Source organism: Rhamphochromis longiceps, linkage group LG11 (genome assembly GCF_057381845.1).
Source record: "Rhamphochromis longiceps isolate RC_006_pf linkage group LG11, R_longiceps_female_GT1.1, whole genome shotgun sequence".
Lineage (NCBI taxonomy): Eukaryota > Metazoa > Chordata > Actinopteri > Cichliformes > Cichlidae > Rhamphochromis > Rhamphochromis longiceps.
In genome coordinates, this window is record NC_140567.1 from 19352621 (window position 1) to 19379610 (window position 26990).

Below are 26990 nucleotides of genomic sequence, written 5' to 3' on the forward strand. Positions count from 1 at the left end.
ACATGGCTTACATGGCTAAGGTACACATTAGGCTGACATCTGGGGCCAGAGCTGAAACTGTTCTGGGCCAGCACAGGGCCAGCAGTGTGTCTGCAACTGGCCTTGTGCTGGCTCATGTGTGGGCCACCTCTGGTAAACCAGATCTGGACCACCATAGGGCTGTCATTCTTTGCGGTACGCAGGCCATGTGTAAGCACATTGTGTGGGACAGATCCAGGCCATACCAATTTTGCTATGTGGGAGGAATTATGTAAAAATAGAAACATCATAAAAATGAAAATGAACATAAAGTAAAATGTACTGAAAAGAACATCAGTATGGCCATCATTATTTGCTTGGAAAGTCTAAAGTTCCATGGCTTTGAACAGCCAGAGAACGCAATGCCCAGCTTAGAATGACTAAAAGTAACTTCTTTTAACATTCTGTCATTCTGCTTCTATATCAAAAATCCACTAAAAATAGTCATTTGAAAAAAAATATTCGCCACTTTTCATCAGTTTGGGTTCCTCTGTTTATAGCAATTTTTAGAAAAGAATCGAATACCTTTGTCACTATACAGTTGTACAGTGAGATACAGAGCATCTCCTACTCATTGCAAACATGCTGGGAGGGTGGCTCTATCCGCCTTAGTGCAGCTGCTGTACCATACTGTGATGCAGTAAGTTAGTAGGCTCTCAATGGGCGAGTGGTGGAAGGGTGAGCTGTAGTCCACAAAGAGCATTCTGGCGTAGCTCTGCCGCTGTTCTAGGTGACTCAGCACCGAGTGGAGGGTGATGGCATCTTCTGTGAATCTGTTTGCACGGTATGCAAACTGGTGGGGGTCGAATTCTGGGGGGAGGTAATCCTTGGTGTGCTGAAGGACTAGTTTCATGATTACCGGTGTGAGGGCCACAGGGCAATAATAGTTCAGGCTGGTGATGGGAGACTTCTTTGGTACTGGGATGATTGTGGCTGATTTTAGACAGGATGGGATGGCTGCTTCATCCAGTGAGAGGTTGAAGATTCTGGTGGAGATGAGGGTGAGCTGGTGGGCACATGGTCTTAGCACTTTACCACGTATTCCGTCTGGACGCCTTCCTGGGGTTCACTGCTAGGAACACTCATCTGACATCGTGCTCCGTTACAGTGAATGGAGCGGTGCAGGAACCAGGTGAGGATGAGGATGGGAGCAGGGCTGAGGCAGATGAATGCTGCTGTTGTGGTGTTTCAAAGCGGGCAAAGAAGCTGTTTATGTCCTCTGCTAGCTGCACACTCAGGTTTTCTATTTTCACAGTTCTGCCTCTGTGGTTTATGATGTCTATTATTCCATGCCATGTGTTGTTGCTGGACAGGTGGGACCCCTTTTCAGGTCAGCTCGAGCAGACCTGTACAGAGCTCTGTCAACAGACCTACAGGGAGTGCAGAATTATTAGGCAAGTTGTATTTTTGAGGAATAATTTTATTATTGAACAACAACCATGTTCTCAATGAACCCAAAAGACTCATTAATATCAAAGCTGAATGTTTTTGGAAGTAGTTTTTTTTTTTTTTTTTTTAGTTATTTTAGGGGGATATCTGTGTGTGCAGGTGACTATTACTGTGCATAATTATTAGGCAACTTCACAAAAAACAAATATATACCCATTTCAATTATTTATTTTTACCAGTGAAACCAATATAACATCTCCACATTCACAAATATACATCTCAGAATCAGAATCGTGTTTATTGGCCAAGTACTGTATATGTGCAGACACATACAGGGAATTTGGTTCCGGTAGATGGTGGCTCTCAAGCACAGCAATGTAAATCACACACACACACACACACACACACACACACACACACACACACACACACACACACACACACACACACACACACACACACAAGTGTCTATATATACACATTACACATACATACATAAAGCTATGTAAACCAACTATAAATAACGAATCTAACCTTATATACATAAAATACAGAAATGAATGAGGTGGAATGAATACTACAAAATGTACATAAGGTGCAGTTGCAGTCTGGCAGTGGGAGCAGTGTGACAGGTCAACTGTTAAGAAGGGAGATGGCGAGGGGAAAGAAACTGTTCCTGTGTCGGGTGGTCCTGGTCTGCAGGCTTCTGTACCGTCTGCCAGAGGGCAGCAGATCAAAAAGTCTGTGTGCAGGGTGTGAGGGGTCTGCGATGATTTTCCCTGCCCGTTTCCTGGTTCTTGAGAGGTACAGATCCTGGATGGAGGGCAGGGGGGGTGCTGATGATCCTTTCTGCTGCCCGTACAGTCCGCTGCAGTCTGCTCCTGTCCTGTTTAGTGGCTGCTCCATACCAGACTGTGATGGAGGAGCACAGGACAGACTCAATGACCGCAGTGTAGAACTGGATCAGCAGCTCCTGTGGAAGACTGTACTTCCCCAGTTGTCTCAGGAAGTACATCCTCGGCAGGAAGTTGAGCGGCTGGTACTCTGGTGCAGTCAGCACAATCTGGAGCTGAACACTCTTAAGACTGTAGAGATGACAGTGGACTTCAGGAGACATCCCTCAACTCTGCTCCCCCTCACCATATCAGACAGCCCTGTGTCGACTGTGAAGATCTTCAAGTTCCTGGGTACAACCATCTCCCAGGACCTGAAGTGGGAGACCAACATCAACTCCATCCTCAAAAAGACCCAGCAGAGTATGCAGACTCATCACCATCTTGAATGAGGCCAATGACAGTGGTGTCATCTGCAAACTTTAGGAGTTTGACAGCAGAGTTATTGGAGGTGCAGTCGTTAGTGTAGAGGGAGAACAGTAGTGGTGAGAGGACACATCCTTGAGGGCACCAATACTGAGGGACCGGGTTTCAGAGGTGATCTCCCCCAGCCTCACTTGTTGCTTTCTGTCTGTCAGGAAGCTGGTGATCCACTGACAGGTAGCTGGTGACACGCTGAGCTGGGAGAGTTTGGAGGAAAGAAGTTCAGGCACAATGGTGTTAAAAGCCGAACTAAAGTCCACAAACAGGACCCTGGCATAAGTTCCCGGGCAGTCAAGGTGTTGCAGGATGTAATGCAGCCCCATGTTCACTGCATCATCCACTGACCTGTTTGCCCGGTAGGCAAACTGCAGAGGGTCCAGCTGGTGGCCTGTAATGTCTTTCAGATGGGCTAACACCAGTCGTTCGAAGGATTTCATGACCACAGACGTCAAGGCGACAGGTCTGTAGTCATCCAGTCCTGTGATGGTGGGTTTCTTGGGAACAGGGATGATGGTGGAGCGTTTGAAGCAGGAGGGAACTTCACACAGCTCCAGGGATCTGTTGAAGATGCGAGTAAAGATGGGAGCCAGCTGTTCAGCACAGGTTTTGAGGCAGGAGGGTGAGACGCCATCTGGTCCGGGGGCTTTCCTGGGCTTCTGTTTCTGGAATAGTCGGCTCACATCCTGAGTGTGTATTCTTAGTTTCAGGGAGGAGGAAAGGGGGGTGAGAGGTGTGGTGGAGGTCGTTGAGTCTGGGTTGGAGAGGGTGGTGGTGGTCGTTGAGTCTGGATTGGGGAGGGTGGGGGTGGTCGTTGAGTCTTGATTGGGGAGGGGCAGGGTGAAGGGGGGAGAGGTGGAAGGTGTGTTGGGGGTCAATGTCTGAAGCAATGTCCCTGGGGAGGGGAGGGTGGGGCGTGGGAGTCTGTCCGTCTCAAACCTGCAATAGAAAGTGTTTAACTCGTTGGCCAGGTCTTTGTTTGCTTCAATAGTGGGTGGGGGGCGTCTGTAGCTGGTGATTTCCTGCAGGCCCCTCCACACTGACGCAGGGTCGTTGGCTGAGAGCCGTTCTTCCAGCTTCTGGGAGTAGATCCTTTTAGCTGCTTTGATCTCCTTGGTCAGTGTGTTCCTGGCTTGCTTGTACAGGACCCTGTCACCACTTCTGTAAGCGTCCTCCTTGGCCTTGCGAAGATGTTGGAGTTTAGGAGTGAACCATGGTTTATTGTTGTTGTATGTGCAAAAGGTCTTTGTTGGCACACACACGTCTTCACAGAAACTGATGTATGATGTCACAGTGTCCGTGAGCTCATCTAGGTTCTCAGATGCAGCTTCAAAAACAGTCCAATCAGTGGAGTCAAAACAGTCCTGCAGTTCCTGCTTTGCTGTGTTAGTCCACTTCTTCACAGTTTTGACTACAGGCTTGGCACGTTTGAGTTTTTGCCTATAAACTGGAATAAGATGGACCATGCAGTGATCAGAATGTCCCAAAGCTGCCCGGGGCACAGAGCGATAGGCATCTTTTAGAGTGGTGTAGCAGTGATCCAGTATGATGTTGTCCCTGGTGGGGCAGTCTATATGCTGTCTGTATTTAGGGAGTTCGTAGTTTAGGTTTGCTCTGTTAAAATCCCCAAGAATAATTGTAAAGGAATCCGGGAATTTCCTCTCCAGGGTAGTAATCTGGTCAGCCAGCTCGCACAGTGCGTTGTTCGCGTTGGCCTGTGGAGGGATGTAAACTCCGACCAGCATGAAGGAAGAAAACTCCCGCGGTGAATAAAAAGGTTTACAGTTGATGAGAAAACTTTCCAAGTGTGGGCTGCAGTGTTTCTGTAACACTGTGACATCAGTACACCAACCTTCATTAATGTAGAAGCAGACTCCACCACCCTTTGTTTTCCCTGAGAGCTCTGTTTCGCGGTCCGCCCGGTGAAGTTGGAAGCCCGGCAGATTTAAGACAGCGTCTGGGACTCGCTCACTGAGCCAGGTTTCAGTGAAGCAGAGGGCAGCAGAGCGTGCAAAGTCCTTGTTAGTCCGGTTTAAGAGCAGTAATTCGTCGACTTTGTTTGGAAGAGAGCGGAGATTCGCGAGGTGAATGGAGGGGAGTGCCGTGCGGAATCCTCGCCGACATTCAAAAACAAAACAACAACAAATCAGCGATCAATATAGCCACCTTTCTTTGCAAGGACACTCAAAAGCCTGCCATCCATGGATTCTGTCAGTGTTTTGATCTGTTCACCATCAACATTGCGTGCAGCAGCAACCACAGCCTCCCAGACACTGTTTAGAGAGGTGTACTGTTTTCCCTCCTTGTAAATCTCACATTTGATGATGGACCACAGGTTCTCAATGGGGTTCAGATCAGGTGAACAAGGAGGCCATGTCATTAGTTTTTCTTCTTTTATACCCTTTCTTGCCAGCCACGCTGTGGAGTACTTGGACGCGTGTGATGGAGCATTGTCCTGCATGAAAATCATGTTTTTCTTGAAGGATGCAGACTTCTTCCTGTACCACTGCTTGAAGAAGGTGTCTTCCAGAAACTGGCAGTAGGACTGGGAGTTGAGCTTGACTCCATCCTCAACCCGAAAAGGCCCCACAAGCTCATCTTTAATGATACCAGCCCAAACCAGTACTCCACCTCCACCTTGCTGGCGTCTGAGTCAGACTGGAGCTATCTGCCCTTTACCAATCCAGCCACGGGCCCATCCATCTGGCCCATCAAGACTCACTCTCATTTCATCAGTCCATAAAACCTTAGAAAAATCAGTCTTGAGATATTTCTTGGCCCAGTCTTGACGTTTCAGCTTGTGTGTCTTGTTCAGTGGTGGTCGTCTTTCAGCCTTTCTTGCACTGAACATAAGTTCCCTGCAATTTCTGAAGAATATTACAGTAAATCTGGCTGAAACTTGGCCCAGACGTACAGCAGGTTTCCCGGAGGAGGGATGTGTTGAAAGTTGTACATCAACTACTCAGGATGATTTTTCATGAATTTTTGAAAATTGACATAATTCTATTGTATTGACTGTATTGAACTGAATATAAGTTTCCTTTAATTTCTGAGGAATTCTACAGTAAATTTGGATGAAACGTGGCACACAGGTACAGTAGGTGTCCCAGAGGGGAGATGTGTTGAAAGTTGGACATCAACTACCCAGGATGATTTTTAATGAATTTTTGAAAATTGACATAATTCTACTGTATTGGCCGACTGCATTGGATACAAGTACCCTTTAATTTCTGAGGAATTCTACAGTAAATCTGGCTGAAACCTGGCACACAGGTACAGTAGGTGTCCCAGAGGGGGGATGTGTTGAAAGTTGTACATCAACTACTCAGGATGATTTTTAATGAATTTCTGACATTTCCATAATTGTATTGACTGTATCGGGCCGTTACATTGTAATTTGTGCGCGCGCGTGCACGTGTGCGCGGGTATAGGCTTTCAATCGGCACATAAAGCGAAAAGGCGCTACCGTAAAGACTGGTGTAAAAGCGCAAGGAAATTTATGCGGCGGATAGGAGGCGGCTGGCTTGACCGCGGCTCACAAATGACGGCTCACTTTACCGCGGTTTCATTCAGATCTGGCGTTTGGAATTATTTTGGTTTTCATGTGACGTATGACCCTGAAGGTAAGCGAGTCATGGACTAAAGTAAAACAGTATGTTGGATGTGCCATGCAATGCTCAATTACATTGGTGTGAACTAGTTTGTTAGCGCAGTTAGCTCGTTAACGTGTTGGCCGTCTAGCCCCATGCACGGGGCGATCGGCGGTAGCTCGTTAACGGAGATTTGCCGTGTTGTGGCGTTAAGGTCATTTCAACGAGAATAACCTGAAAGCACTAGTGGGAACACAACGAATATGACTGCACATTTACGCCGACATCATCCTAGTGCAAAGACAAAAACAACAAGCATGCTACTAACTTTAGCCGAGTCATTTAGACAGCTGTTAGCACATGATTCTCCTTATGCTGCTGAGAATATAGCCCAGAAGAAGCGGATAGTATAGCTTTTATTTTGGAAAGAGACATTTCTCTGTAATAAACTCTTTTCCAAAGATGAGTGATTCCTCAATCAGATACAGGGCTTGCAATATCGCTAGCCCGACGTCCCGGAGCTAGCGATTTTTTCAGTCGGGCTACCAAAATCTATCTCTTCCCTGCCCGTCGGGCTATTGTAGGAAAAATATATGTCAATGCTTTTGCATTCTTTCGGAAATGTAGCTGGGTAATTATGTCATTGGCATCGGTGAGCCACTGTCAATATGTGACATATTGAAGTCGCGTTTGAATTTGCGCTTGTTTTTTTGCTTTCACTTTGCAATCGTGTGAACTGTGTATAGAGAGCGACAGCACTGATCTGTGAGTGATGATAATTTGTGCACCAATTCCTCTGACATCGTCTTATTAATCGTTAGCTTACTATGCAAACATGACAAGTGAAATCTCCCGCAGCAAGCTTAAACATGTGAGAGGTTGATCGCGCAGAGAATCGCTGAGCTTATGTGAGTGAGCGTGTAAAAGCATTTCAGTTCTGCTGAGCCAAATAAGACAGGTCAGGGTGAAGAATATGGAACGCCAGGACTGCCATAATGAATTAATTAAATACACCATTAAATAATTAATTAAATGTGGCAATAATTAATTAAAATTGGAATTAATTAAATAAATAGTTATGACACATGTAATTAATTAATTATTGACACATTTAATTAATTATTTATGTATTTCACATTTTAATTAATTATTGACACATTTAATTAATTAATTATTGACACATTTAATTAATTAATTATTGACACATTTAATTAATTATTTATGTATTTCACATTTTAATTAATTATTGACACATTTAATTAATTATTGACACATTTAATTAATTATTTAATGATATATTTATTTATTTCATTTTGGCAGTCCTGACGCCTGGCTCTCGTCATGAAATAATTTTATCTGTCAGCCTCACCCATCAAACTCAGGGGGCGGGGTTAACGCTGATCGAGTCAAAACCATTGCTTTGGCCTGGTGGCCATTGTTTCTAGCACACAACAACCGGCATGTGGAAGCTAACAGAACTGAGCTTTGAAAAACCCTGTTTGTGTGTTACCAAATACCGTTTTAATATTTTTTTTAGCATTACATAGAATGTAGTGGTTTAATCTTCATGTGTCTGGTCGGTTTGTCAAGATACAGCCTCTTTGCAAAAGTGTTTCGATGATTTCGGCGATGTCTGCCCAGTCTCACGGCAAAGCGTGGGATAGACCCGCTCGCCTCGCAAGCAATCCCACCGACAAAGCGCAGGCCCCGGTACACAGCTGTAGTAACCCCCGCTGACTTCTTTTACTGAGGTTATATTTATCGATGTTTTATTTCCTGAAGTTCTTATGTGTCCTACGTGTTTCAGTCGCCAATTCTGAATTATAACTAACATTAAAAACATGTTTAAGGAGGAGAGAGAGCAAATAAATCTGTTTAACATCTGATCTTTGGGTTTTTGTTCAGTAATCAGCGTGACCTGTGTATAAACACATAAAAGAGATAACGTTGGTGTTTCCGTCATGTAGTAACTGCTGGCTTTAACTGTACAAAGGTTGTTCGACACTATGAAACACATACAGACTTCATGATGTTCGGCTAATATTTTTATTGTGAATATTAATCATGCTGACCTCGCTCTGTACACCACGCAGCGAGGTCAGCATATCCACGATATCCTCAGCTCCATGAGTTAACACAAAGTTTCCCAGCTGACTATCTAACTGCCAACTGTTCCAGAGACGTGAAAATATACAGCATAAAGAAAAGTGTAAGAGACTCAGCAGCAGATTAGAATAACAGTTATACATTTAATAAATCACCAAATGAATCCAAGAAACGAGCAAACCTGTTCCGACAATTTGAATTTGTATTCCCTCAGCTGCAGACTCGCTGCTGTTTAAATGTTTGAAAAGGAAGATTAGATATAAAAAACGTCAAACATAGACTCAGTCTGCCTTCACATTTGATATGAGGCCAGCACGTATAGTGGCCTCAGCAGGCTATTACTGAAATACACGTGCTATATCATAAACTATGATATAAACAGGGAGGTCCTATTAACATGTTTAGTTTTAAAGGACACCTTCCTGCCTTTAGTCTCATTCATGAGCAGTATTAGTTTTCTTCTAACATCCAGAAGTCTGCACAATGTGTTTCATAGTTTGTAACAAGCCTTTGACAGGTAAACATAACATGACCGAAAAAGAAAAAAAAAAAAAAAAAAAAAAAAAAAAAAGAGAGAGAGTGTTGACATAAGAAGAGAAAATTCTCTCAATTATGGAGACAGACAAATGGTTCATTTATGTTTGATGTGTGTTTATTCCTCCCTAAATATCGTCGGTGAAGTTTGTCATGCACGTCAGATTTTCCTGCGCATTTTTATACCTCTGCCAACAGAGAGAAAAAAAATCACATTCTAACAGACAGCTGGTGCTTAGAATACAGTTGAATAACTATTAAAAAACAGATGATATTTAGATGATAGTTCAGTCTAACACATGTGCCAGTGAACCATTAAACGTCTGTGAAACTATGCAGTTATGAAACGTAACTTTAACCTCAGCCAAACCGATTTGCTCAGTTGTAAATAAAACAGCGAAGTAAACGTGACCCGACAGACAGAACCTGAGTGAATGAAGTCCAGCGTTTAACCACTGAGAGCTAAAACTCAGCTGAGGTTTGAAAGCTGTGTGCCGGTGATTGGACATCAGCCGCTGATGAAGCTGTTCGCCTATAAAGTGCTCTGTAAGGAAACGAGCTCCAGCAGCTCTGCGCTCGGGGAAAACACTATATTTACTTATCTTGTGCAGAAAAATGCGCTGACATTGCTTTATATCGAGCACCGGCTGCCCAGTTAAACTGTGACTATCACCAGGTAACTAGGCGTGTTTCTTGAATTAGCAGCAGGTGTTAAACAGCTGACAGATGAGGAGGAGGATGCATGCAGGTAAACTGAGGGTCTGCTGAGCTGATCGCTGGTTTCGTGAGAAAAATGTCAGCTCGTTCTTTATGTTACAGAAGCACAGAGACACAAGACCAGGCGGAAAGAGACGATCGTTCGGTGAAAATGAGAATCTGCGAATGCAACATGTGGAACACGGAGAGTGGAATATGTAAACAAACCGGTTAACGTAACCCCCTCGGTGCACTCTACATGCTAACTGTTAGCAGAGCTAGTGAAATCTCTGAAAACATCTGAGCACTTTTGCAAACATGTTCTATGTTGACAACCTGACCAGACATACGTCGCGACATTCGCGGCTAAAACACTGTTAAAAGTGTAGCTGGTGACAGAAAAACGGGGTATTTTAAAACTACACCACCACCATTGCTGCCTGTGATTTGATCTGCATTCTGGGATACCTGGCTGCCCCAAGTCTACACAAGCAATCGATTTTCTAGGATCGACCTGTTTTGACTTACTTTGCACGGCAACCAATCAAATGTTAGAGAAGCTGCATGGGCAGCGTTAACCCCGCCCCCTGAGTTTGATGGGTGAGGCTGACAGATAAAATTATTTCATGACGAGAGCCAGGCGTCAGGACTGCCAAAATGAAATAAATAAATATATCATTAAATAATTAATTAAATGTGTCAATAATTAATTAAATGTGTCAATAATTAATTAAAATGTGAAATATATAAATAATTAATTAAATGTGTCAATAATTAATTAATTAAATGTGTCAATAATTAATTAAAATGTGAAATACATAAATAATTAATTAAATGTGTCAATAATTAATTAATTACATGTGTCATAACTTTATTTAATTAATTAATTCCAATTTTAATTAATTATTGCCACATTTAATTAATTATTTAATGGTGTATTTAATTAATTCATTATGGCAGTCCTGGCGTTCCATAGAAGAAGTGACAGCCAAAGAAAAGCTTACCACAAAACGGAGAAGTTATGACAAATCAGACTATAAGGCAAAAAGAAAGTGCAGCTTTATGGTTTCATGGACAAAAGAATTTCTGTGGCTGCAATATGATGAGCTAAATAACCAGGGCTGCACATAAGTGGTCCGCAGGTGCGCATTCGCTGTCAAAATAAAAAAAACACGCACAAGGGTTAGGGTTAAATTCAAAAACTGTACTTTTGAGTTAAAATATATATTTATAATTTTAATAAATGACAAATTAAAAATGCATGAACTTTTTTTGTATCGAAAAAATATCGAACCGAACCGTGAATTTTGTGTATCGTTGCACCCCTAATATATATATATATACATATATACATACACATATATATACATACACACACACGTATATGTGTAATATTCCGCAACTCTGAAAGTCTGTGTGGTGTCTGAAGGTTCTCAGTCATTCAGGTCATCGTAGTCAAAGGAGCTTGCAAAGAAAAGCGTCTGGACTTCAAGTTGCTTGAAGACGTTTCACCTCTCATCCGAGAAGCTTCTTCAGTTCTAAGGTTTATGTCTAGGGGCAGTGGCCCCTAGAGACAAAGCACGTACAAACTCCAAAACACATTTCTAGCATTAACTAAACTTCCAAAACAGAGCTACCTAGATCACTTAAGTTACACAATTGAAAACATATCTGTATTGTTTGTGTATTTATACACGCAAATCCAGCATGTCCAAATTAACACTGTCGGATTTGATTTCAACACTATTAAAGTGTCTATATGGGTCCACACCAGAGAGTGTTAATTTAACTCTTTTTGGAGAGTTGGTACGTTAACTCTGATTTAGTGTTAAACACCAAATCTGTCTGGAGTTGATAATTTAACACTTGGTGTTAAGAGTTTATATATTAACTCTCAAAGAGTATTTTAGTTTAACTACGTAAGAGTTATCTTCTAATTCATTCTAAAAAGCGGGAATTTTACTGTTCTGAACTTCTAGAAATTTATTTTGGAAATAAACATTTACTAAAAAGATGCAATGGTTTTTGAAAAACATTTATTCTGAACTGTGAACCACAATTTCAAAACATTTTCTGAAAGATGTAACAGTGTACATGTTCTCACTTTCATTAGAATTTTGTTTATCAAAAGGTCTGACATGGTAAATGCAAATAACAGCATTCTCATCACTTATTTCTTCAATACAATATGCATGTCCTTCATTCATCCCTTTGTGGAACTTCAACGCACTTCTGCTCTCCCCCATATTCCATCTTCACAAGCATATCCTGTGCGGAGATTGAATAAAAATTAGTTGACACTAATTAATGGCACAAATAATCCAGTAAACAATTGCAGCACAGTTAAAAAAAAAAAAAAAAAAAAAAGGGGAATCCTCTTTGAGCCGTTACTTGTGTAAAGTATTTTCCCAAAAGACAAGGACACAGGCAACAGGTAATACTGAACTAAATGTAAAACCTCAACCTTTTTCATTTTTACCTAAACCGTGTGCACAAAACTCTGGAGGGATCTATGCTAACGTAGAATCCAGTCAGGACGTCTGCTACTGCTGTTTGCTCGTTTTTTTTATGGGCGATCGTTTTCAGGCTTCAAGTAGCACCATCATACCAACATTTCACATTCTAGACATTGTTTTAGGTGTATTTGACCAAAAGTTTGACTGAAAATTCACATGCAAGCTTTTTTTCAAGGCTGTGGTATTTGCCCGCAAACAATACCTTTCAGCTAGCTAAAACAGAATATTATGCTATCACCGAGCAACATGGCTAATGCCTTTCACACAGCTTTGTCTCAACTCCAAAGAGCCACAGAAGTAAAAGCTCATAATAATAATTGAAACAATCTTTGAAAAAAATGACTTACCAAGCATGGCAAACAACTCAAATATGTAGAGCAAAATGTTCTGAAACGGCTTCACTTCAGCTTCGATTGGAGCCGTGCTGGGGGCGGAGTCTGTGAATTTACTCTGTTGGTGTCATACCCCCTGTAGGAGTTCAGAGTTAAGAGGTCAAGAGTTAATGTTTCCATTGTAACACCTCCAGATTTGACAGAAACACATTTTTAACACTCGATTTTAACTACTATCATTTTACACCTCAGAGTTACATTAAAAGAATGTGACTCTGCTTAGAGTAAAATTAACTCTACTTTTGCAAGAAGACTATTAACACCAAAACATTTAACACTTTTGAATTTGCTGTGTGCACAAGCACTCACACGCACGTACGTACGCACAAACACACACACACACACACACTTAAAAACAATTTTCATTTACCTGTTACTACCACCAAATCCAGTCGTTGGTACTTCCTGGCTTGTGTAGCCACTAGGTAACAAAAGCTCAACACTGCGCCTGGCATCCTGGAGCACTTCTGTTGTCTTTTGTATGTGTTTTGGAGTTTGTATGGGCGGAGTTTTTACGCGCTTCAGAGTTCGTACATGTTTTGAAGTTTGCACGTGCTTCGTCTCTAGGGGCCACCGTAAATATACTTTTATTTATTCACTCCACATAAAATGTAATAAATAAATCATATAATACAAAAACCAACTAGTCACAGTTCAACTTTTAACTATTTAAATTTTCAGCTTTTTCCTTTTAAACAAATTTAAAATGAAACAACACAAAACACAACACAATTAAATATAAATTAAAATATGAAAACAAAAAGAACATGCATATTCTCTGTCATATGGGCCTGCATGAATAAACTTTCTGAATCCTTTATCATCCGCAACTGAAAATAGTTGTGAATATTATATGGGCAGAAATCTGTGCCATCAGAAACTGAATTTGAATAAGTTAAATTTGAATTGCTCAGATTGAATCGGAATTGTAACTTGAATAAATGCTTTTACAAACTGAATATGAATTTGCCTAATTTGAAATTCAATTTATTGGTTTATAAATGATCACTAAATTGAAATTGAATTTTATAGTTTGAAAATGAATCCATTTCCTTTGAAACCGTATTTTATCCTTTAAAAATTTAGCTCTCGAATAATTGCAGATTCATTTCTCACCATTCAGTTTCAGTTCTACAATTCAATTTCAGTTCCAAAATTAAGTTTTTTGGGACTTACATCCGGTTCCGGTTCAAGAGTAATCAAGCGCAGATTAGTAGAACTACGTTTTACTAGCGGACCGAAAGTGTTACTGACGGGAATCTACAACGTCTTGAGCTGAATTTGTCACGGCTGGGGCAGCAGTCGTGTTGTAGATGAATGAGGACCCAAAATGCAAGCAAGCGACTGATAAAGAGTGTGACGCTTATTTACAAGTGGCAGTGGCAGAAACAGACAACGAAGCATGAGAAATACTAACGGAAATCTAAACTGGGAAAAACTAAATAACAAACCTGAGAGCATATGAAAAGGGCTGCAGGGCAGAGACACAGAGACGGGACCGACGCATCATGCAACGCAGAGATACACAGATGAACTCAGACGAGCCAACAACAAACACAGACCGACACCCACTAAATATACACACACACGGTAATCGGGTAATCACACACAGGAGGGGAGAACAGCTGATCCTAATACACATGATGACTGGAGGATACAAGCTGAACACAATGACAACAGACACAGACCTTCAGAATAGAACAGGAAATCCAGAACACGAGCCTTCAAAGTAAAGCAGGAAACACACAGACTGATTTACAACACAACACGGGGACATGAACAGAGCACCGAGGACAGACACAGGTAGTGCTGATAAAACACTAAACTTCAGGTTCAACCCTAAACTAATACAAAATCAGAATAAACACAAGGCACAAAAATGAACTTCAAAGAAACACAAAACGCTGGGTCAAAATGCCCCAGGACCATGACAGAATTAAGACTTCAGAAGTCATTCATCATGTCGAATGACCAGCGGATAAACTCTCAGGTTGGTAATAAATGTATTACATGTATAAGAACAAGCGTCATGTTAACAAATGATAGCCGTACAGTAACTTTTATGCTTATTGTAGCTGTTAGCTAAAAACGCTAATTTAGCGTACTTTGCCCTGAATTCAGCTTTGACAAATAAATATGATCGACTGTTGTCATCTTGTACCCTCTCAGAGCCCTGTATGCCTGCAGAGACCCCTACAGAAGGGAAACAAATTGGGCTTCTTTTTCAGAAGCCCAATTTGTTTCATAGTTAGATGCCTGACTGACAACTGTATAAACAAAAGCTACACACATTATTCGAAGCACATAGCGCACAGTCGTAAATTCCCCCTAATTTTGGTATGATCCGAGCTCAGGCACTAGGCAACTGAGCACAGAACTTACACATGTGAGCGAGGGGGGAGAAGCTGCTGCCTGCGAGGTACCGGTACTAGTTTTATTTTGTTGTATTTATCCGCAACACCTTAAAGGCCGGTCCGTGAAAATATTGTCGTGCACAAACCGGTCTATGGCCCAAAAAAGGTTGGGGACCGCTGAATTAAAACACCAGGAAAAGAATTGTGGACCTCCATAAGTGTGGCTCAATTTTGAATACAATTTGGGTGCCATTTTAAATTAAGAAATACATATGATTTATCTCGGTACTCTTAAATTTAACAAATAAAATTTTTATATTTATCAATCTAAAAAAATCGAAATCTAAAAAATAGGGAGGGCGGTGTGCATTGTCAGGGCGATGGCATCCTCTGTGGCTCTGTTTGTCCGACACCCGAACTGAAGAGGGTCCAGTGTGTCAGGAAGGGAGGAGCAGATGTGACCTTTGACCAGCCGCTCAAGGCACTTCATGATGAGGGATGTCAGTGCAACAGGGCGGTATTCATTCAGACAGAGAGTTTATTTATTTTGTCTTTTGATATTGTCATATTCTAGCTTTACTCTCAGTTGTCTGTATTTTATTTTAATTGTATTTTTAATTATTTTTATTTATTACATACCACGTGTTTACATTCAGAATACAAAAAAGACAAAACATTGCCAATGTGATCAGTTGTCCACTATTAAAAACTTTCTAATTAGTCTTCCCAGACAAACACAGAAATTCCTGAAACAAGCGGTTAAAAAACTTGTTTTTCTTTGTAGTGGGTTAGATTTGGTAGATGTTTGGTTAATGCATGGTGTTTGTGAACGCAGCATGAACATTCACGCCTAATGTAAGCAGCTGTAGCCTACTCCCATTTCCTGGCAACTTGCACTCATTCCTGTAGAGGGTGGCGAAGATCACAAGTTGTCTTTAAGTATTGCAGATCACATTCTTTTGTCCTGCCAATTGCTTAAAGCTTTGTAACTGTAAAAGGGTGGTAAGTAGGATCCTGACTGTCTGCAGTTTGGCTTAAAGTAGCGTGAACCCTGGCTGACTACTTTCTTTCTCTTGTTAAAGGCCTACACACTGCTGCTGTCTTGTTGTAGCCTGGTTTTTGCTTTGTTGCTGTCGTGTTGATTGGCATTTGTTCATTGTTTTATAGCGTTTCAGTGTTAACTGTTTGTTATATTTTAATCAAGCTTTTAAAAGGACCTGTATCTTAAAGGTTGTGTGTGTGTGTGTTTACTCCTTTTTCTTTTGTATCTTATTTACTGGGTTGTTTTTATATTGCTTTATTTATAATTTAAATCTTTTCTTGAGTGGAGACACCGCCAATGCTGGGGCAGAGGCTAGGCACGTGTGGTGGAATTCCCTTTTATGCCTGTGAATGTACACACCGGGAACCAAGTATAACGCACCATTTAAGTTGCAGTGAAAGTGGCAGTGAGGATTGCAGAGAGACTGCAACCTTGGGAACTCCTCAGTGTAGGTTGCCTCCCCAAGTGGTGGTCTCCTCTTCTTTTAAGTAATGTTTGTTAATAAAGTGTCTTAATTAACCCTGTTACTTAAGTTGCTGTCTTTTCTGCAGCTCTTTATTTATATTTGTTTTGTCCAATAATCGGTGAAATGGACTCTGTTTGTTAATAACGAGCCTGTGTGCCACTTGTAATTGTTACGATGCTTACACTGGCTATTGTAATCTCTCCTGGGGTGTAACTCCCTCCCTAGGTGGCGTTGTCAACACCATTTAGTTACCTTCACCAGTTTTCCTTCTTCACAGCGCCACAAGTCCGAAACATTTGGTGTGGATTGGCTCTGCTTCCCATAGCAAGTACACAAACACATCAACCAGTGTAGCCAAATAAAAGATGAACTCGTGTTTACCTGCACACGTGTGTACCCATATAAACACTTTTTTTACAAGAAAGCACAGAGTAAAGGTAGTGTACTTTTGCACGTTAGCTAAAATGTTATATTCACCGGTTGTTGCCCACATTACTTTAGAAAAGCCACAAAATGAAGAGTGAGGTCTTGCTGCACTGTCATGTGACATCGCATTTGACTAAAACAGAGCTGGACAGTGAAACAGTGCTGTCAAATTAAAAATAATCCATTACTATTTTGGTAGTCATTCTATATACCAAAGAAGCCGGGTCCCTGTTAATTTAATGAGAAATATAATAGAGCTGAAATCCAAACAAATTGCAAATTTCTTCCTTTAGATACACAAAAATATTTTTTTTCATAGATAGAATCATGGGTGCAGAGTTGTTTCATAGGGGTGGCCATAGCGAGGCCACTAAAAATATTGGAGTGGCGCACCATAAACAGAATTTCAGTTTTATTATGCTCTTGTCAAATATAGGTCACTTAAAATATGTCGAGAAAGAAAAGAATTATAAGTTTATAAGTTGATTTCACTAAAAATAGATACATATAAAAACAAAATAAAAATTCCTTTACAATAATTTGTTTAAAGGAGGAATAAATATCAAGTTAATGTTTCGATGAACTTCGAGGGTGTCTTCCTCTCTCGTGCTCACATATGTGGCGACCAGCGATTTTTTTATTTATTTATTTTTTTCTTCAGGGGCCGGGGTCAGTGTAAGAAATGCAAAGGCTAAAATGCATATCTACAATAACTCATACTCTTAAACATGTAGAGCCATCAAAATGGACTTTCTGCTGTGCGTGTGTCTGTGTGCACGTGAGAGGGTAACCACATTTCACTCTGAACATGTCAAACTGATGTGTAAATAAGGAGGCAAAACCAGCAGGAAACCACACGCTGTGATCAAGCACAAACCATTTACAAAACCTAACAAAGAAAAAAATAGATATGATGAAGTTAATTTTCTTCTCTATTTTGCAGAACATGCAGAAAAAAGTAAGATGAGTGTGATAAAGTGGTTGCAAAATGTGTGAAAAGTAAAGAGGCAACTTCATGTCACATGTTTCTGAAGGAAATTTAAAAAAACACAGACATCCTTGTCACCGTATTTGTTGGCGTGACAGTGAGAAGAAAAGATGGTCTTACAATGGTCTTTGTTCTTCATGTACATTTGCATTAAAGGTATGGATAGTATAGACCTTTAAAGTATAGCTGAAAAATTTAATTCTCACATTTTCATACATCTTTGTGTAACACATAATGTCGGTATTACATGATCTTTTCTTTATTTTCACACACATTTACATTGTCCTTCTTATGTTGGTAGTCTTATTTATTTGTTTTGTTTCATCATAATTTACTCTCAAATTTATTACAGTTACTCCAACAGAAGCTTCATCTTGGACCGCTGCTGTGCCATCCTCAGTGAAAGGTCTCCTTGGCTCATGTGTGGTGATCCCCTGCTCTTATAACTACCCAGAACCACAAAAAAGCCCCCAGACCTTCACGGGGATTTGGTATAATAATGATAATCAAGTCATCTGTCATTCTGATGCATCTCAAACTCCAGCTCAGTTTTGGAGTCGGACAAAGCTGCTGGGAGACCTCAGCAAGAAGAATTGTTCTCTGATGATTGATAAACGTACAAGAAGAGATGAAGGGACCTTTCATTTCAGGATTATAATGGAAGCTTATACCGTATTTTCCTACTCAAAGAACAAAATCTCTGTTTCAGTGATCGGTAAGTTAACTGAATGAATGCTATACAGTTACACTCAAATTATCCACTCATGTGGAAAGTGTTATGGTACTGGTTCGTTATTTCTATGTTTCCGGACTAAATAGTGTTATTGGAATATTCCTCGTTGATTCCTAATTAGTGTCAGCTGTATTTCCACCTGCTACCCATCCTCTCGTTACCCTGTTGTGTATATTTATGTCCTCAGTTTCCCATTTCCCACTGTTGTATGCATCTCTCTGTGTTTTAGAGTTCTGTGTTTTGTTTCTTAGCTTAGTGTTAGAATTTTTGAGTTTTTTTTTCCGTACAGCAATAAAGCTGCTTCTTTAGTTTACTATTTGGTCTTTCATTGCTGGGTCCTGGCTTACCTGCCACACAGCATAAAGTCAAATCATAGTAAAGTGAAGTCCACATTATCATATTGTTAGATTTTTATAAGAATGGTGTTTTGCTTTGTTTTTTCTCTTATTCCCTTCTCCTCACCTTAATCTGTTTCCTATATTAGTTCTACGCATTATGGTATTTGGAAATTCAACAATTGGATTAGTCTTTGGATTTGCAAAAAAAATCACAGTTAGTTTGGGTCTTAAAATCATCTTGATCTTTCTTGTTAACACAGATGAACCAAATCCCACTGATTTCTCTGTGCAAGAGGAGGTAAAGGAGGGTCAAACTGTGTCTGCATCCTGCTCTGTGTTTCACTCCTGCCCCACATATCCACCTTCTTTCCACTGGAGTCACTCTGGAGAGCAGCATGATCAAACACAGAAGCTTCAAAATGGCCAGTGGAATGCAACATCTACTTTGACCTTTCGCTCAAACCACTCTGATCACAACAAACCTTTACAATGCAGTGTTACATACCACGGTGGAAAGCAGCGGGTAACATCCAAGACCCTTAAAGTAAAATGTAAGTGTGCACTGACAAATACATGTAGATGAAAGAAAATCTTATAAATATTGTAAAAATGATCACTTTTAAAAAATCTAGAATACAATGGTCTTTATAGTTATAAAGAGAAGACTATAGAAATCGTAAAACCCACGAGTGAAATTGCAACAAACCAGGCTAAGAAAGCACAAACCAACATAATGAAAATTAAGGGTGTTCCGACACTAGGCATGGTTGCTTTGTTACATGTGTTTGCAGTTGTTAGAATTAGAAAGAAATTAGGGAAAAGAAACATAAATATTGAGAATTACATTCAAAACAAAAACTAAGCAGAACAAGTTAAAACTTTTACAGTTTAATTTGTTACTCATATTTTATTTTTTATTTTTTTATTTTATTTTTTTACACAGAATGTGAAACTGTTTATCTTTAAATATATATTTATTACAAGCTGGCATAGAACAAAGTGCCAATTGATTTGTGTATGTCAATTACTTCATATGACTAACAGTAAAAAAAAGCACAGAGTGCTCATTTTTAGGAGAAAAATGTTGTACAGTGGGATGCAAAAGTTTGGGCAACCTTGTTAGTAGTCATTTTCCTGTATAAATCGTTGGTTGTTACAATAAAAAAAAATGTCAGTTAAATGTATCATATAGGAGACACACACAGTGGTACTTGAGAAGTGAAATGAAGTTTATTGGATTTACAGAAAGTGTGCAGTAATTGTTTAAACAAAATCAGGAAGGTGCATAAATTTGGGCACCACAAAAAAAAAAAGAAATGAAATCAATATTTAGTAGATCTGCCTTTTGCAGAAATTACAGCCTCTAAACGCTTCCTGTAGGATCCAACAAGAGTCTGGATTGTGTTTGAAGGTATTTTGGACCACTCCTCTTTACAAAACGTCTCTAGTTCATTCATGTTTGATGGCTTCCGAGCATGGACAGCTCTCTCTAACTCACACCACAGATTTTCAATAATATACAGGTCTGGGGACTGAGATGGCCATTCCAGAACGTTGTACTTGTTCCTCTGCATGAATGTCTTAGTGGATTTTGAGCAGTGTTTCGGGTTGTTGTCTTGTTGAAAGATCCAGCCCCGGCGCAGCTTCAGTTTTGTCACTGATTCCTGGACATTGGTCTCCAGAATCTGCTGATACTGAGTGGAATCCATGTGTCCCTCAACTTTGACAAGATTCCCAGTCCCTGCACTGGCCACACAGCCCCACAGCATGATGGAACCACCACCATATTTTACTGTAGGTAGAAGGTGTTTTTCTTGGAATGCTGTGTTCTTTTTCCTCCATGCATAACGCCCCTTGGTATGCCCAAATAACTACATTTTAGTTTCTTCAGTCCACAGCACCTTATTCCAGAATGAATAATGAAGTCCGAATGTGCTTTAGCATACCTCAAGCGGCTCTGTTTGTGCTGTGGGCAGGGAAAAGGCTTCCTCTGCATCACTCTCGCATACAGCATCTTCTTGTGTAAAGTGTGGCAAATGGTTGAACGATGCACAGTGACTCCATCTGCTGCATGATGATGTTGTAGGTCTTTGGTGCTGGTCTTTGGGTTGACTCTGACTGTTCTCACCATTCGTCGTTTCTGTCTTTCTGAGATTTGTCTTGGTCTGCCACTTCGAGCCTTAACTTGAACTGAGCCTGTGGTCTTCCATTTTCTCAATATGTTCCTAACTGTGGAAACAGACAGCTTAAATCTCTGAGACAGCTTTCTGTATCCTTCCCCTAAACCATGATGGTGAACAATCTTTGTCTTCAGATCATTTGAGAGTTGTTTTGAGACCCCATGTTGCTACTCTTCAATGAAAATTGAAAGAGGAGGGAAGCTTACAATTGACCCCCTTAAATACTCTTTCTCATTAATGGATTCACCTGTGTATGTAGGGTCGGGGGTCACTGAGCTTACCAAGCCAATTTGAGTTCCAATAATTAGTTCTAAAGGTTTTGGAATCAATAACATGACAACAGTGCCCACATTTATGCAACTGCCTGATTTTGTTTAAACAATTATTGCACAATTTCTGTAAATCCAATAAACTTCATTTCACTTCTGAAATATCACTGTGTGTGTCTCCTATATGATATATTTAACTGACATTTTTTTTTATTGTAACAACCAACGATTAATACAGGGAAATATTGACTATTAACAAGGTTGCACAAACTTTTGCATGCCACTGTATGTGCAATCATGTTAAAGAACACTTACACAAAACTCCAAAGTAATTTGAAAACTAAGCAAAACCCAGTAGCATGTACAACCACCTTTGGCTACAATGACTTGTAAAGTAAGTAGCCGTTTCTCACATCATTTTGAAATCTTTCACATCTTTAGAAGGTTGCTTCATTTCATTGAGGTTTGTGGACACTTCTTTATGCACAGCTCTCTTTTAAATTGTCACCACACAATTTAAATCTGAGATCTAAATTTTGACGAGGCAACTGTAAAACCTTGATTCTTTTCTTTGTCAGTCATTCTTTGGTAGGTAATGTCCTTGGGATTATTAACTAGTTAAGACCAAGCTGCAAACAAGCTGTAGCCTCATGTTTGACTCTAGAATACTTTGATATACTGAGGAGTTCATGGTTGAGTGAATGACTGCAGTCATGCTGCCCAGATTTTTGGTGGGTTTTTTGATTTATTCATTTTTTTTTTAACACTGCATTTTTATTACTAGTTTGTTTTTTTTAGCATTGTAGTTTGACTTTGGGGTGAATTTGTTGGGACATCAACTCCTGGAAAGACTGCAAACTTTCTTGAATGTTTCCTACAGTGAGAATAAGCTTTCACACTGCAGAATGAGAAACTTATTTGGAAATGGCCTTATGATCCATTTCAGAATGATGGGCAAAAACAACCACTTATCTAATTTAGCTGCTAATGTATTTCTTCCTTTGTGTTGTGGTTAACACAGCGGTCCCCAACCTTTTTTGCGCCACGGACCGGTTTATGCCTGACAATATTTTCATGGACCGGCCTTTAAGGTGTCGCGCATAAATACAACAAAATAAAACTAGTACCGGTACCGAAAAAAAGAAAATTTATTCATAACACACGTGAAAAGACCCAGGAAAACCGAGTTAACGATAAAAACGATAACAAAATAATACTGAAAACCGATAAAAACCCTGAAAACTATACATTTCACACCTGAGCCTCAACTCTCGCGGCCCGGTACCAAACAACTCACAGACCGGTACCGGTCCGAGGCCCAGGGGTTGGGGACCGCTGGGTTAACACACACCCAAAATGCTACAGACCTGCAAACTGCCAAAACCTCTGCTTGCTGACACGATAAGTCATCTTTCAGTTGCCTGATAATTGCACTGAATGAGCTTGTGCCAAAAAGAACTGTAAATTCTATGCCTTTCTATATGCATCCTTTTTAAAATGTTTTTATGAATTATTTATAAATTCGTTTTTCTCTCTTATTTATTTATTTTTTGTTTTGTTTGTTTGTTTAATGAACAGCGACGTCAGTCTAGTGGTATGACAATGACTCACTGACTGAAAGTCGATTTAGTCTTAACAACTACTGGATTGACTGCTTTGATATTTTGTCAGTATATTCATCATCTCCAAAATATTGGTGACTTTCATCGACTTCCTGAACTTTTTCATTTGGTGCCACCGTCATGTCAGAATGTTGAAATAAGCTCAACCTTGACCTGACAGTATGTAAAATAAGATAACATGCTGCACAGTAACATAATAGGATTAATATTTCTATGCAGATGCTCCAGTGAATGTGAAGGTTGAGTACCAGTCAGTGAATGAGGGAGAGACTGCACACCTGAAGTGCTCCAGTGATGCTAACCCTGTCAGCAGCTATGAGTGGCACAGTGAAACTGGTGCTCTGCTGAATAAGGGACAAACCTACACAATGTCAAATGTCTCCAGACATTCAATAGAGTCCGTGTACTGCACTGCTGTCAATGAGGAAGGACAAGACAGATCAAGCACCATGAAGCTCAATGTGTTATGTGAGTACAAAATGGAAGAAATATAACAACAAAATAGATTTTCATGTGAGTCAAAGATAAACTTTATTGACACCTATTAATCCTTAAATTCAGGTGTTTTCAGTCCCGTTGCCACTGGTGCATAAAATCAGTCACCCAGCCGTACAGTCTGTCTTTACAAGCATTTGTGAAAGAATGGGTCGTTCTCGAGAGATCGTTTAACTTGAGTGTGGTACTGTAATAGGATGTTACTGTTTTGAGAAGCCAGTTTTTGGAATATCTAGGAGGAAGAAATTTCAAAATTAACATAAAGTTACAAAGCAGTGTCACCAAGTACTGAGGCGCATAGTGTTATTGAGTCATCTGACTCAATAACTCCAAAGTTCAAAACTTCTGCTTACATCATGGCAACATGGCATAAATTTAGATTGCTGAGCAGCTACTTTTATCCATATAATGTATATAATAAATGCACAACTATCTTTTATCTCCTAATTATAGCTCTCTATTGTCCTTACAGATCCCCCTGATATTAGGACTTCCTCTAAGTGTTTCTCAGAGGATGATGTGGTAAAGTGTGAGTGCATCGTGGAGTCCAGGCCTCCCAGCATGGTCCATTTTGTTCTTGGTGACAGAGTCCTGCAAAGCACCAGCATAGAGACAGTTGGCTCTGTTACTACTGGAACTCTACAGACATACTTTGGGTCCTTTAAGTTTGTTCACTGCCTGGCAAACAACACACTGGGAAATGCTAACCTCACATTCTTGTTACCTGCTACTGGTAAGAAAAAAATTTCAATCTCAAGAATCTCAAGCATTAATTATTATCACTTTATATTTACATGGCAAAACAAAAAATATTCAATATGCCTTCTTTTTGAACAGACAACATGCAGAATATTTTCATAGCCTCTGGAGCAGGTGTGATTTTTCTGATTATTCTGATAGCCACTGGAGTGGGAGTTGTTAGAAAATGGTGAGTTTTAGAAAATATTTGTATTTGTATTTGCAGTTCCCCCTCCAGGGGCAAGGGTACCTAGACCCGGTTCGTAGAGTACGCTTGGGGAGTGTGATTGTGTGTACAGCGTCTCTTTATGTATGTCTCCACGTTGGTGTGTGGAGTAAGTGCATATGAGAGCATGAGGGTGGGAATGGATGTTTGTATCTGTGTGTGCCTGTATGTCTGTGTCTATATGTCAGGTTGGGTGTCAGGCGCCACCTCTCTGGGGACATCTCAGGCCCTCCAAGGTTTGGAGGCCTATCTCCCCCTACCACCACTTCCCCTGCCAGTGGCGGACTCCCTCAGACATCGGTGCGTTGGTGGTTCTTTGTGTCCGGGGATGGGCGTCCAGGTACACACCGGCTCACTCCTTGGCGGCCGCTTATCGGGGCCTGGAGCCTGGGGCTCGCTCGGGCCACTTCGGAGGTGGGGTGCCCCCGGCCTCTCAGGCACGGCTGGCTGCCGACGGAGCTCACAGGCACGTCACTGCAACTCCCCCTGGCTTCTGCTCCGCGGCTGCTGAGTGAGCCCTCATCTGGGACTCTCCTCAGCTCTTTCTGGGACAGTGGCGCGGCTGCCCCTATGTTGGTCTTCCTTGGTCTCTTGTGTTCTGGGGGCCTCTGGATGTCTGGAGTTTTGATCTCCTCCATACCTGCTTCATACCCTGGAGGACGGGGCTGTGGCACCCCCACACCCTCTAGCAGATGATTACATGAAGGAACCTTTAAAAAAAACAAAAAAAAAACAAGCGCGTCCATGCTCACAGGTGTACACACGGGTGATCACACCCACAAACTACACCCTTTTTGGCTCCTACCTCAAAGCACACTGTGTTCTGTTGATCTTATGTGCTGCACAATAATGTTTAATATTTAGTATTTACTGTCATATTCCCATATATCATTGTGATGTTGTTTATTCTATTACTCTTGTTCTCTTCTGCTTGTTTTCTTTTTTCTTTCTCAGCAGGCGATCCAGGTGATTGATATATGCATTTTTTTTCTCTGCCCGTTCTGTTGGTTTATGTCTTTTGCCCTTCTCCCCCGTCCCTCTTCTCAGCTGTTTCTCTTTCCCTCTTTCTTTCTCCCCTTCTTTCCCCCAGTCAAGTCTGTCCCGTATTCAGTAAGTGAAAATAAAATAAACAATAAAAGGTGAATCAAATGGACCATTACGGCAAGGCTGGGATGGTCAATTTGGTAAAGTAAATCCATTGGGCATCTTTAGACAATAATTCTGATGGCAAAAGAGCCAAACGGGACAGGCAAAAAAAATAAAAAATATTTGTATTTCTGAAATGGTGGTTGGAAAAAAATCTACACAATAACAGACATTTTTTTGAGGCTTTGACAGCCAGACCACCTAAACAAGGTATATTGCCTATGTCCTTTGTTATTCAGTTAAAAGAAAAAGCAGCACATAACACAGGAGTTAAAAAAAAGTATTCAGAGTAAGAAGCAGAGCACCATGTCTCTTGGAAAGTACAGAGCTGATTAACTATGAAGTCAGAGCTACAAATAAAACACAGACACAATCCTGTAGCTTGAAAGAAGTCACACACATTCATTTCTTACTTCTACTTTGGTGAGTTATAACAGTCGATACTTTAGTGAAATCTATCTCAGATGTTATTTGCATCTTTTCTGAGTATCAGCACAGAGAGAAGCTGCTGCTGTGAGGATCAACTTTTCCTTTAGATGTGTGTTATGGTGTTGAATTCTTTGTTATTTTCATTTATAGAAAGACTGTTAAATGAGCAGCATAGCAACATTAACAACTAGTATCAAAGACAACTGTGGTATTTAAAAATGTTCCTTTAAAAACAGATTATCCTAAATCACAAACACACACCCCTCTTCCTCTCTCTTCAGGTTTAATTGGGGAAGAGAGAAAAAAAAACAGGCTAATTGTGTTCTTCTTCTTTTTAATAAAAACAAAATCCACTGATTCTATTCATTGTGCTTTTACTTCAGTAGCATTACTCATGAGAGGTATGTTGACAAAAATAAAAAATAAAAATGTTCAAAATATAATCTCTCTATAAATGAAACATGCACACATTGACTCCTGAAACTGCTGCTGCTGCTCTTTCAGTTCAGACCATCATAGGCTGCTATGTTCCATGAGATCATTGTAATGATGCTTATTTTTGTCACCCAACATGTACAAAAAAACTTATCTCAGAGCTTGCATCTGAAATTCATTTATTTTTGTTTGCCCATCCAAATATAGCAGCCAAATGTGGCTCTACTTAAGAGGTTACCAAAACTGACAGCTGTCTTTCTCATGTTCTTATTTATTTTATTGTTTTCTGCCAGCAGGGGGCGATCAGGGGAGACGCCAACATCAGACTTGGGCACCATGAAAGCAGAGAGACCTGTGGAGCTCCCTTGTTATGCCCCAACAAAAAGGTTTTGATTCTTCATCTTAAGTTTAAACAAACAATTTCACTCGTGATTAAATACTGTCTGTACAAAACTCGTGAGCTGTGTCACTTTTTCCTATTCTGAAATGAATGTGCAAATTTCTTTTGCAGTTGTGTATGGTCTAGTGAATAACACATAAATGTAATTG

At 40.4% G+C, this 26990-nt stretch overlaps 2 protein-coding genes and 1 long non-coding RNA gene across 3 annotated transcripts; 1 reads left to right on the plus strand and 2 right to left on the minus strand.

The window, feature by feature from the left end:
* Positions 1-2689: 2689 nt before the first annotated feature.
* Positions 2690-4848, minus strand: LOC146658894 (uncharacterized). The gene has a single exon (XM_085422629.1). The coding sequence runs from the start codon at positions 4463-4465 to the stop codon at positions 2723-2725; it is 1743 nt and encodes a 580-aa protein (XP_085278755.1). The 5' UTR covers positions 4466-4848; the 3' UTR covers positions 2690-2722.
* Positions 4849-5983: 1135 nt separating this feature from the next.
* On the plus strand, positions 5984-26834 carry LOC146658895 (myelin-associated glycoprotein-like). The gene is made up of 7 exons (XM_085424168.1): positions 5984-6343; positions 18183-18545; positions 19162-19452; positions 23192-23440; positions 23940-24200; positions 24305-24395; positions 26735-26834. Exons 1-7 carry the CDS (start codon positions 6220-6222, stop codon positions 26832-26834), a joined length of 1479 nt encoding a protein of 492 aa, XP_085280294.1. The 5' UTR covers positions 5984-6219.
* On the minus strand, positions 11612-12626 carry LOC146658896 (uncharacterized). Its single transcript, XR_014913664.1, has 2 exons — positions 12510-12626; positions 11612-11914 (listed from the first exon to the last, which is right to left on the minus strand). It is a non-coding gene; the product is annotated as an uncharacterized LOC146658896 (long non-coding RNA).
* Positions 26835-26990: the final 156 nt, after the last annotated feature.